We start from the raw sequence: 13172 nt of genomic DNA, 5'->3' as shown, positions 1-13172 counted from the left end.
TGAAAAAAAAACTTCCAGGGAAAATAGGAGGTACTAATTGGAATTCTCAGAAAATGCTATGTTTTCGCTCCGTTAGTTTACAAATTTTCCATTCTTCAGATTTCTAGTTTTTTTATTCTCCCCATAGAACCACAGACCTGGTGACGCCATCAAGCAAGAGTTACCCACATCTATATTGTGAATCAATCCATCAAGCAGGCTATACTTCGCTTGTACACAAAGAAATGAAATATTTTAATACTTATTAGTCTATCAAACTCTCTCTCTCTATATATATATATGTATATATATTAATTACACATGCGAATTCGTCAAACTTTGAAGTTATAAATTTCCATAACAAATTATATTTTACTGAAGAGTTTGAAGATGAGAAACGACACATTACTAAATTATTAATTCCCATCTTTTTAATTTTTTTAATTTTTAGTAACTACCCACTTCTTGTTTCTTCTAATCTTTTTCTCTTTCATCATGCGATAGTTATAAAAAATTAAGAAACCTGAAGCATGAAACATCAGAGAAGAACAATAATGGACTCGTTTGTAAACATTATTGTGTTAGTGTTCTTATCCTTCTTTGCCACTCTTGATCAAGCCTGCAATCAAATAGATCAAGAAACCCTTTTATCTCTCAACTTCAGTGCATCTAATCCTCCATTGAATTGGTCTTTTTCCACTGATTGCTGCTTCTGGGAAGGCATTAAATGCGATTCCAAAGCTCGAGTTACTCATCTATGGCTTCCCTACAGGGGCCTTAGCGGCAGCATTTATCCGTTTATTGGAAACCTGACCCATCTCTGTCATCTCAATCTTTCCCACAATCATCTTTCGGGTCCGCTCGCCATCAATTCCTTTTCTTTCGTTATTCATCTTGAAACTCTTGATTTGAGTTACAATTCTTTTTCTGGGCAATTTCTATCATCCTTTTTTCAGCAGGCTGAAAATTTGATTACTCTTAATGTCAGCCACAATATGTTCTCCGTCAGTATCCCTTCTTTTACCAGCTGGAATAATAATTCTTTGAGCTCCCTCAGGATCTTGGATTTTTCCTACAATGATTTTAGTGGCCAGCTTCCTCCTGGACTAGGAAATTGCTCCAAACTTCAGACATTTCGGGCAGGTTTCAATTATCTATCAGGATCAATTCCTGATGACATTTCTGCTGCTACATCACTTCAAGAAATCTCTTTACCTGGTAATCAACTCTCCGGAGCAATCAGCGATGGTGTCGGCAACCTCACAAGCCTCGGTATGCTTGACCTTCAATCCAACAAATTCAGTGGTTTAATCCCCCAAGATATTGGGAAACTCACCAACCTGAAATCTTTGCAGCTTCACACAAACAGCCTATCAGGTTTTTTGCCTCAATCTTTGATGAATTGCACTAATCTTATCACATTGAATTTACGGATTAACAACTTTAGAGGAGATCTCTCCGCCTATAACTTCTCTACCCTTCACAATCTACATACCATAGACCTTGGAAACAATAACTTTACAGGTAGTTTCCCATTAACTCTTACTTCGTGCAAAGTTTTGACTGCAATTCGTCTGTCTCGTAACAAGATAGTGGGACAAATTTCACCTGAAATACTTGCACTAGAATCTCTATCTTATCTTTCAATTACTAACAATAACTTCAGCAATATAACTGGAGCTATCAGGATTTTGATGGGCTGTAAGAATCTGAGGATGCTCCTCCTCTGTAAAAAATTTTTCCATGAAGCAATTCCAGATGAAAACCAGAGAGCAATCTCGTCATATGCATTTCAAAATCTTCTTGTTCTGGGTATAGGCGATTGCGAAATCAAGGGCCAAATTCCAACCTGGCTTGCTAGGCTAAAGAAGCTACAGGTTTTGGACTTGGGATCAAATCAAATCACTGGTTCGATTCCAGGATGGTTAGGAAATATGCCAAACCTGTTCTATATAGATTTGTCTTATAACTCCATTTCTGGAGAGTTTCCGAAAGAATTTTGCGGCCTGCGAGCCCTGGCATTGCAAGAGGTCAAAAACAGAGCTGATGGGAGCCAACTTCAGTTGCCTCTCTTTGTTCCAAAAACAAAAATTGCCCTTTACAATCAACAATATAACAAACTCTTCAGCTTACCTCCAGCAATATACCTGAGAAACAACAGCCTAAATAGCAGCATCCCCATTGAAATTGGTAACCTGAAGTTTCTTCATGTGCTTGATCTCAGTCTCAACAATTTCTCTGGTGAAATCCCTGATCAAATAAGTCAACTCACAAACTTAGACGGATTAGATTTATCTGAAAACAATCTACATGGCGAAATCCCTTTGTCCATCATTGATCTACATTTCTTATCTTCATTCAGCGTCGCGAACAATGATCTTCAAGGACAAATACCTTCAGGAGGTCAGTTTCTTACGTTTCCAAGCTCAAGCTTTGAAGGGAATCCAAGATTTTGTGGTGATATTGTAGAGAGACAGAGTTCATGTTATTTTATTCATCCAAGAACGGATGAGTTGGCTTCGCCAAATGAATCATCAAACAACGAGCTTCGTAATGGCATTATTGCTGGAGTTGTTTTTGGTTTCATTATTGGGTCTGTAAGTGGGATGCTTTATCCCCTTCATAGGTTAAAGCTTTGGCAGACGCTATGTGCATGGATTGAGAGGAAGGGACAGTGAGAGATGTAGCAATTTGAAGATTAAATTAGGAAAGATGATGAAATTCATGATTAACTTGTATTTATAAGCAAGATTGTCCATAGAAAATTTGAGCCTTAGGCCAAAAATGTAGTGCTTTATTATACGGGTTTTCAGAAACAAAAAGTTTAAATACCAGTCGCTTTGCAATTTTGGCAATGTTAACTCTTGAAACAAATCCTAAATTGAATTTGACAAAGATAGAAAACTTTGAGTTAATAACAAAGACAAACACAAAGGGAATAATATGAAATATTAGTAATGAAAAGCTTCAAGATATTTTCATAAACTATGAATAACAAGACTATGGGTGTGTTTGAGATTGAGGTTGGGCAGCTGTAGTTTAAAAAGTACAGCACTAAAGTGTTTGGTAAACACCAGCTGTTGTAGTTTGTAAGTTATATTGATATGATTTTTCACTTGTATAATGAAAAATCTATTATATCTTTAATAATTTTGTCAAAATTATTATTTAAAATTTATAGTTACTACATATTATTAACTTTTATTTGATAGGTACAGTTTTTTTTCTACAGCAGTTGTAACTTTTAAGCTACAGCACCTCAATCTAAAACGGGACATATATACTAGTAGCTAACTTAATCTAATCTTTCTCAAATAAAAGAAATAATTTAAAATTTTAATAAGACTAAAATTAAAAAGACGACTCAAATAAGCTTAATAAAACAAGAGAAATCTTAATAAAATAGTAAATACTAAATTGACTTAAAATCTACAATTCCCAATTTAATCTACCCTATATGCTTTCTACATCAATGACGGATTGAAGGTAATGAAGATAGGTGGAGGTGGTGATGGACTAGGAGGTGATGAGAAGACAGAGTAAGGGTAATGGTTATGCTTGAGAGAGAGTACAAATAGGCATATAAGTTGAAGAAGAGAGAATACAATTAATGCTGGGCTGATGAGATAAATTGAGGAGTCAAATAGAGTAATAAATTTTTATCCCATTGGATTATCTCATCGACCCTCATTTTTTAGTTTATCTTATTACTTTCCACTAGCCCCCCATCTCCCACCCCTTTCGGTACTTTGTGACCATCAGTTCATCATCTCCACCATTTCGTCAACAATAAGTTTATAATTATCACCCACCACCACCATCTATCTTTTTTTGGTTTTGATTTTGTGTGATAATTTAAGATTTTGCTCAAGTTCAATTTAATATTTGAGTAAGAATTAATATTTAATCCATATTATGAATCCTTTAAAAAAAACTAAGGGAGACATGATGCGAGGGATAAGAAGTTAATATATTGAGAGCTTGAGTAGAGAAAAAATATTTATTTTTAATTAATTACTTTTTATTTTCAATAAGGGCAATTTTGAAATAAAATAATAGTAATTAAAAGGTGGAGACTTGTGAGATAAATTAAGAGGGTTAAACATCACCACATAGTCAAATGTCATTACTCTATTGTGAACTATTACACCGATAAGCCCATATATATATAATATTAAAGCCCAAAGCCCAATACAAAAGTCCAATGCAGAAAATTCTAAAAAACGAACTTCCCTAAACATATGGAGAGACGCAAATTCCCCTTTAAAAAAAAAAAGAGGAGATGTCACCCAACTCAATCAAATTATTAGTAGAGATGGCGAATGGGTCAGACGGCACGTGTCCGTACAACACGAGCACGTTTCGATGGGGCATACGCCATGACATGTCACGCACGTAAGCTGGGCCGAGCTTAGAATTTTAGGCACGCGAGCCTTGAAAGTACTGCATGATTAGAGGTGGGCTAAATACGACACGATGAAAAAACCCGTAGTAAGCACGTTTTATTTTTTAATGAAAGTAAACTTAAAATTTTATGATTTTATAAATAATTTGAAATTGAATTTTATAAATTCATTTAATTCTTGGTGTCAAAAAAATACTATCATTGATTTATATTTATAATTTATTAAATAAACAATTGATATCATGATTTTAATGAATAAAATTATAAATATAATGATTTTATAAATATGCATTAATATTATTGTGAACTGTGTCTATGACTCTATGTAAGTCCAACTAATAATTAAGTTAACTCTTAAGAAAATTTTATTATTATTATTAAGTATTAAAAAAATTCTAATACTATAAGGTCAAACTTAATAATTAATATTACATTCTCTTACTATTATTAGTTTATTATTATTGAATATGAATTTGAATTTTCAATTTTCAATTCTATTAAATTTAAATAAAGGCACATAGACCTAAAAAAAACCATAAACTTGAAAAAAATACTCTAACAACTTGGCATGCACTCTTAAAAAATTAAAAAAAGAAAAAAGAAAAAAGTTTGTGAGCTTTTTTCTTACGGCACGGCACATGTGCCGGGTTGGGCCTAAGCCAAAAAAATTAGGCACGATACGGTATGGCATGAAACACATAGTGGGCACGACACGGCACGGGCACGAGCACACATGAACCTTACTTTGGTGCCTACTGACCCATTGGCCACCTCTAATTATTAGAAAAAAAGAAAAAACTCACACACTCCAAGATGACAATTTTAGGATAATTCTTTTTTTTTTAATCATTAATCTCCTGACCAGGTTTAATGTCACAAATTCAATGATCAAGTCAACATTTAGCTTAGGCTTTTGGTGAATTTTGCAACTTCAGAAAACCAACAAACTAGTAGAAGACAACAGGAAGATCCAGCAATGTATATATGATAATATTTTATTGAGTGGACATGTGCTAATGAAAATGCTTCTCAAGTTAATAATATTTCGAATACGAAATTCATTTATTGATTTCGAATTTAAAATTAACATTTGTGCTTATCTTAAGCACTTTTATTGTTACCTAATATATCTAATAGTATTATCCACAAAATATCTATAAAGATTCTTTCCAAATAAAGCTAACAACAATTTTCTTTTCGATCCTTCCTTATCTACAGCCAAGAATTTATTAAATATTTCCATTTATAAATGGATACATTTTCTTCTATAAATATCCTAATGCATAAGCTACATACTAAATCCCATTATTTCTTCTTCTTTGCTTCTTCCTCATGCACAATTAAAGCATGAAAGCTGCCTCTTTCATAAGCACTTATTTGCTCATTGCTTTTCTTTGCGTTACACATGCAGTTGATCTAGATGTAAGGCCAGATGGTCTTGACACTGCAGGAATGAGCAGAAAAAGTTTCCCAGAAGGATTTATCTTCGGAACTGCGACGTCGGCGTATCAAGTTGAAGGCATGACTGATAAAGATGGAAGAGGACCTTGCATCTGGGATCCTTATGTCAAGGCTGGTAGTTGAATTTCTTATATCAAAATGTCCTTATCGGAAAATATATCATTTTAAATTGTGTTATTGTAATATTTATATAGATATTTCACTCATTTCATATTAATTTGGTTTAAAAAGGAAATATTGCCAACAATGCTACTGCTGATTTGACTGTAGATCAATATCATCATTACAAGGTACATATGCTATTCATTTATATTGAACTAGCAACATACTTATCCTAAAAAAATTGAATTGATAAATTAAAACCAAATTAGTTTGGCATATTATTTCTTTCTTAATTTCTGTATAATTTTCATATTTGGTAACTTTTTTTTCGTAAATTATATGTGCAGGAAGATATTGATATCATGGCAAAATTAAATTTTGATGCTTACCGATTTTCAATTTCCTGGTCCAGGATCTTCCCAAGTTAGTATACAGTAATTGTTAATATTATTCTTTTACCCTTCATTTATTAATTAATTTGGCTTAATTTACCATTAAAAAATTCGGTCTTGTAGATGGAACTGGAGAAGTAAATCCGTTGGGGGTTGCTTATTACAATAGATTGATTGACTACATGCTTAAAAAAGGTAAATAAATAGCCCCAAAAAAAAAAAAAAATCAAAAGTTCATTTCATATGAAAATAGAAATAATATTGGATTTTATGTGTGATATCGTAGGAATTACCCCATATGCAAATCTATATCATTATGACCTTCCGTTAGCTCTTCAGGATAAGTACAATGGTTTGCTAAGCTGTGATATAGTGTAAGTAACCGTTATTGTTACATTTTTTTACCTTAATCTGTGCAATATGAATTAAACTTTTATCTTTGATTACAAGGGCTGACTGTAGATTATTTAAGGCCTTAGGCGTTTTTTTTTTATGGGGCCTCTTCTTATTTTGCAATTTTAATTCTCAAAGAAATATAAAATTCCATGTTTAATTCTTGAATTTTAATAGTAATGAAAAGATTTTTAAAAATTTCAAAAACAAAACCTAAAAAAATAGTCAAGAAGATATATTTTTTACTTTCATTAGAATTATTACAAAAATAAACAAACAAATAAAGAAGAACAATATTATTTTCAAATAGAATATTTAGAATGGCAGCACATAAAAAGTTGAAATGATGAATTGATTATCAGATAATAGATATGGACTTTGTATTTTAAGAAACTATTTTTTTTCATTTTTAAATGTACTAATTTTCTTTGCAAAGAAAGGAGAAAGAAATTTTTTATCTATTGATTTTATATATTATAAGGTTCTAAGAGAAACTAAAAGGAATATTGAAAGTCAAATATTTAAATGTTAAAGAATCAAGTTTTCTTTAGGAAACTGAAAATGTAAAGAATTTAATTTTTTCTTGGAAAGACTGATAATAAATAAATTAATGGTTAAATAATATTACTAATTATATCTCTTTAACATTAAGGTTATCAAATATTGATTTTCTATAAAAAAAAATTATTAATTGCAGTATAGTTGTTAATTATAAAGATGTCTAATAAGCTTTTCTACAATTCATAATTTAAAAAAAAAAAAAGCCTTTGTTAATCAGAAAATTATTAAGAAACTACTAAAAAAATGAGGCCTTCAAGAAATATGGGTTTTAAGAAACCGTCTCGTTCGTCTATACTTAAAGCCACCCTTGTTAAATTCTTAATTAATCCAAATCTTTCAGGAAGGATTATGCAGATTATGCAGACTTCTGCTTCAAGACATTTGGTGATAGAGTTAAGAATTGGTTCACATTTAATGAACCAAGGGTTATAGCAGCTCTTGGATTTGACAATGGCATAAATCCTCCTTCAAGGTGTTCCAAAGGAATGGGAAATTGCACTGCTGGAAATTCCGCAACTGAGCCATATATTGCTGCCCATAATATGATACTATCACATGCAGCAGCAGTAGAAAGATTCCGCGAAAAATACCAAGTAATACATTCATCTTTCAGTCGCTAATTAATTTCAAAGTCACGACAAAAATCTCATTAATATGAACTTGTATCAATTTCAGGAAACACAAAAAGGAAAAATTGGAATTCTTTTGGATTTTGTTTGGTATGAACCTCTAACGCGATCCAAGGCTGATAATCTTGCAGCTCAAAGGGCAAGAGATTTTCACATTGGATGGTAAATTCTTAGTTCTTATTATCGATATGTGTTTGATCCCTTAATACATTCTTATTTATTTTGAGTGTTAATTAATCATGGATTATTTTTCAGGTTTCTACATCCTATAACATATGGTGAGTATCCGAGGACAATGCAAGAAATTGTGGGAGAAAGACTTCCGAAATTTACAGACGCTGAAGTTGAGATGGTGAAGGGCTCAATAGATTATTTAGGTGTCAATCAATATACAACTTTCTATATGTTTGATCCTCCTTGGCCTAAACCCAATATCACAGGCTACCAAAATGATTGGAATGTTGGTTTTGCTTGTAAGTATTATCTCTTCCCGTACATATTTTTTCATTTCCTTACCTAATAATAATAAAAATCTTTTGTTCCAATTGTGTAACTTTTTTATTTATATAATTTGTCAAAATTTGTAGATGACCGCAAAGGAGTACCAGTTGGTCCCAGGGTAAGCGTAGAATTGACTGAAAAACTCAAAAGATGTCAGATCAAGATCATAATTAATGCCTAATGATCATTGAAAACACAAATTTCTAAATTCATAAACATTAATTTGCAGGCAAATTCTGGTTGGCTTTACATTGTACCATGGGGAATCTACAAGGCTATAACATATGTAAAAGAAAGATATCAAAACCCAACTATGATTCTTGCTGAAAATGGTATATGTATTAATATTTATGTGCTTTTTTGTAATTACTATCGATTCATTTTCAATGAATTCGGATAATGATCTACTCGCTGTTATATACAGGTATGGATGATCCGGGCAATGTCACATTCCCTCAGGCATTACATGACGCCACGAGGGTTAATTACTTCAGAGATTATCTGAGCTATCTGAAGAAAGCTGTGGATGATGGAGCGAATCTAATTGGCTACTTTGCTTGGTCATTGCTGGATAATTTTGAATGGTTATCTGGGTACACTTCTAGGTTTGGTATTGTTTATGTTGATTATGATAACCTTAAAAGGTATCCTAAAATGTCTGCATATTGGTTTCAAAAGTTGTTAAAAAGAGACCAGTAAAATTAAAGGGTTTGGATTTTTTTTTTTTTGGCTTTTAGCTATAGGTCTATTTTCGTCAATGTTAGTATGTTGGTTTCCTAATAAACTTCTTAAACTCTCTTTTCTTTATTGACTTAAATCTTTTAAAATTTGCTCAAGTGTAATGTTAATAACATGTAGGATTTCTTTTTGAGTAGGTTAAAATTTATTAGGAGTCTGAATTTATACGCTTTATAATTCAGCTCAGAGGTCTACCAATTGAATAGTGCTCTCACCTTCAATTTCAGATCTATCATGTAACATTTAAATAGGATGTTTGTTACTACTTGAATTCCTATTCCATGAGGATTGTCTGCGGGATTTAGAACTAAGAATTTGAAACTAGAGTTGGATGGCAGTATTTTTTAACTTGATGGGTTTATGTTCATGTTTTAATAGTGTTTGAGGAAAATTTGTATTTTTCCTTCGGGCAGTTTAAGATATTCTAATTATCCTTTAGTATTAAAATGCTAACTAAAATAGTAGTAAAACTAATACTCGAACAATATACTATATTGAAAGAGTCAAAGTATTATATAGTTGGTCAAACTTCAAACAATCATGGTCATGAGCATGAGACAGAGGATTAGGCTGGATTAAGATCCTTATAGGAAAAAACATATAAATAACTAATTTTTTATTCGAGTCTTGAGAAAATCTAAGTGTATCCGTTAAGCAATCTAATTAGGGAGGAAAAAAAAGGCGTTGGTCGTTAAGTGATATAATTTTTTATTTATTAGTCTATGAAATTTACATGTTAATTGTTGAAGACTTAATAAAATATAAGTTATTATTAAAATAATTAGTCTTTGCAACGGTTTAAGATAATGAAAATCTAAGTGTATCCGTCAAGCAATCTAATTAGGGGGAAAAAAAAGGCGTTGGTCGTTAAGTGATATAATTTTTTATTTATTAGTCTATGAAATTTATATGTTAATTGTTGAAGACTTAATAAAATATAAGTTATTATTAAAATAACTAGTCTTTGCAACGGTGTCAAACTTTCTGCAGAATTCTTATGTCATTGCTGTTTTCTTATAACTTACGTACTTCTTCTCAAATTAACATTTAATAAAACACTTCCAAGTAAGAGGTTCATTGGAGATCTATAACATCTTTATTCTTTGAATTAAGGCAGCATTCTTGAGGAATTTGAATCATAAGATTGGGAGTGTGAAGTTGGAATGAGAGTAGATTATTTACTTACAATGAAATAGGAATATGAAATCAGAATTATAATTCAATTTATGTGTTTATTTTATCTTGATTTGAATGTAAATGGTTTCAAATTACAGTTTTATCCTTATTTAAAAAATTATAGTTTTTAATTAAAAAATTATAGTTTTTAATTAAAAAATTATAGTTTTTAATTAAAAAATTAATAAAAATATATATTTGAAAAATAAAATATTTATTTTATTATATTTGTAAATTAATAATAATTATTAATATTCTTAATTATGTAAATCACAATTTTTAATTTAATATTAATTATGTAATTTGATAAGAACAACACAAATGGAACATTATTATTAAAAATATAGTAAAAGATTAATATTTTTTTAGAATAAACTATTTATTATTATTAATTATTAATATTAAATAAATATAATACTATTATTTTTAAATAAATATAATCATATTATATTTAAATAAGTTTAATAATTTATAAATGTAATTTATAAAATAATATAATAATATTATTTAAATAAATATAATATTATTTATTAAATTTAATTATATTAAATTTAATAAAAGAAGGGTAAAAAAAGGAAGAGCTAAGAGTGGATTCCCACTTCCATTTCCCCCTATAGAAATGAGAATCTCACTTCCTACTCTAAAAATGGATGGGGTCTACGGAGTAGGATTACTACTCTTTCTTTAAAATATGTAAGTAAATAATAAAGTGGGAGGATTCCTCACTCCCACTCTAATAAGTAAACATAATATTATTTCTTATAAAAAGTCCGCAGAGTAAGCTTATAAATTTCTTTGGCAAAGAGTTAAGAAACAAAGAGTAACACTATCAATAGTTCAATAATCAAAATTGTTCATCTTTTTTAAAAAGAGATCAATACTTGGACTGATTATATATTATATATAAATGATTTTAGCAATATAGTTTAGAATAATTCTTCGTAATTACACGGAGAGTTTTAACTAGCTAGGAGTGTTAATTTGTGTAATTGTATTGTATTCGTGTCTATCTTATTTGTGCTGTATCAAATTTAAGCAAATATAGATATGACCATTTATTAATCGTGTAGAAACATCAAAACACGAATATGACCATTTATTAATCAACACGAATATGACCATTTATTAATCATGTTAATAGTGTTTACTCATTTAACATGTTTAATAAAAATAAAAATAAATTTAAAAATAACAAATATGTCAATATTGTTCTTAAAAATAGGCCATAAATAAGTTAATATGACATAAATGTGGATGAATAGGTTATAAGACATTATGAATATGACACAAGTAATTAATTTAATGGTTGATATATATATATATATATATATATATATATATATATATATATATATATATATATATATATATATATAAACATGTAATTATGATAAGGTGGTCCAACATGAATACGACATTGTTATTTATTTTGTCATGTTGTGCCATATTAATCAATTTATTAATCGTGTCAATATTTGTCAATATGAATATGAAAAAATCGTATTATATCCATATCGTACAATCATGTCGTAACCTATTTTGCCATCTTTAGTTTTAATGGATCCATCTTGAAGTTAGCAGAAGAGAAAGCTCAAATCCTTTTGGTATTAGGTGAATAATTTTTTTTTTTTTGGGGTGAAGTGTTTACTAACTTAATACCAATTTTAATTTGCCTCAAGGATGAAGTTTTAATTTCCAAATAAAAACTTCATACTACAAGATAATGGGATTTCATGGGGTTTTCCCCAATGAATAGAAAGAGCAACAACAATGGAAAGTGATGTTGTGATTGGAATGTATGACACTGAAATTTTGGCAGGGTTTGAAAGTTTTAATAACATTGCAGCTGTTTCAAAAACCATTTTCTCTTCATCGTCGTCAGAAATCTTCTCCTTCACTAGTAATGACAAAAATAAACTAAAATCATCTTGATCATAAAAAAATCTTCTTTTTCTTCATCATGTTTCAAAAATGGCAGCATGACAGCAAAGATAAAAGCTGAAAATTTGAGAGAGAGAGTGAAAAAGATTAAGATTGAGTTACTTATGTGTGAGAGAGAAAAATTTAATATTTTCTCTATTGTTTTTTGAAAAATAAAAATCTTGAAAGGATAATGAGAAGAAAGAAATATGTAATTTTTGTTTTTAATTTTTTTTAAACATGTCTAGATATTATTAGTCAGTGATTCCAACGTCAGACGGTGATATGGAACTTTCAATATACTATAGAATTTCTCGATGAGATGTGCGTATTTATTTTAAAAAAATTAGTATACAAGTGGTAATTATATAAAATTTAACTACACATATCATACATGTATGAATTAATTTTATTATCTTTAATGTATTTTAGAATTTCACATCGAGAGAAAGGGAAAATAAGAAATCTAAATTCACAATTATTATGATATGTTGTGAAATCTTCTCCTTCACTAGTAATGACAAAAATAAACTAAAATCATCTTGATCATAAAAAAATCTTCTTTTTCTTCATCATGTTTCAAAAATGGCAGCATGACAGCAAAGATAAAAGCTGAAAATTTGAGAGAGAGAGTGAAAAAGATTAAGATTGAGTTACTTATGTGTGAGAGAGAAAAATTTAATATTTTCTCTATTGTTTTTTGAAAAATAAAAATCTTGAAAGGATAATGAGAAGAAAGAAATATGTAATTTTTGTTTTTAAATTTTTTTAAACATGTCTAGATATTATTAGTCAGTGATTCCAACGTCAGACGGTGATATGAAACTTTCAATATACTATAGAATTTCTCGATGAGATGTGCGTATTTATTTTTAAAAATTAGTATGCAAGTGGTAATTATATAAAATTTAACTA

At 29.8% G+C, this 13172-nt stretch overlaps 1 protein-coding gene across 2 annotated transcripts; it reads left to right on the top strand.

Moving 5' to 3' along the window:
• The first annotated feature begins 379 nt into the window (after nt 1-379).
• Nucleotides 380-9122, top strand: LOC102616850 (beta-glucosidase 44-like). 2 transcript variants are annotated; one of them, XM_052442150.1, is made up of 12 exons: nt 380-2179; nt 5842-5963; nt 6077-6135; nt 6295-6370; nt 6463-6534; nt 6626-6713; nt 7634-7886; nt 7969-8084; nt 8178-8395; nt 8510-8541; nt 8653-8755; nt 8848-9122. In XM_052442150.1, the coding sequence occupies exons 1-12, from the start codon at nt 510-512 to the stop codon at nt 9120-9122; spliced, it is 3084 nt and encodes a 1027-aa protein (XP_052298110.1). In that variant the 5' UTR covers nt 380-509. The 2 variants fall into 2 exon arrangements, with proteins under 2 accessions (XP_052298110.1, XP_052298111.1); XM_052442151.1 differs by lacking the exon at nt 380-2179 and having other exon boundaries at nt 5810-5963; nt 6626-6703; nt 7648-7886.
• Nucleotides 9123-13172: the final 4050 nt, after the last annotated feature.

The sequence above is a fragment of the Citrus sinensis genome, chromosome 5, assembly GCF_022201045.2.
Source record: "Citrus sinensis cultivar Valencia sweet orange chromosome 5, DVS_A1.0, whole genome shotgun sequence".
In the NCBI taxonomy this organism is placed as follows: domain Eukaryota; kingdom Viridiplantae; phylum Streptophyta; class Magnoliopsida; order Sapindales; family Rutaceae; genus Citrus; species Citrus sinensis.
Note: the sequence above shows the minus strand (reverse complement) of the source record. Positions and strands in the feature narration are given on the sequence as shown.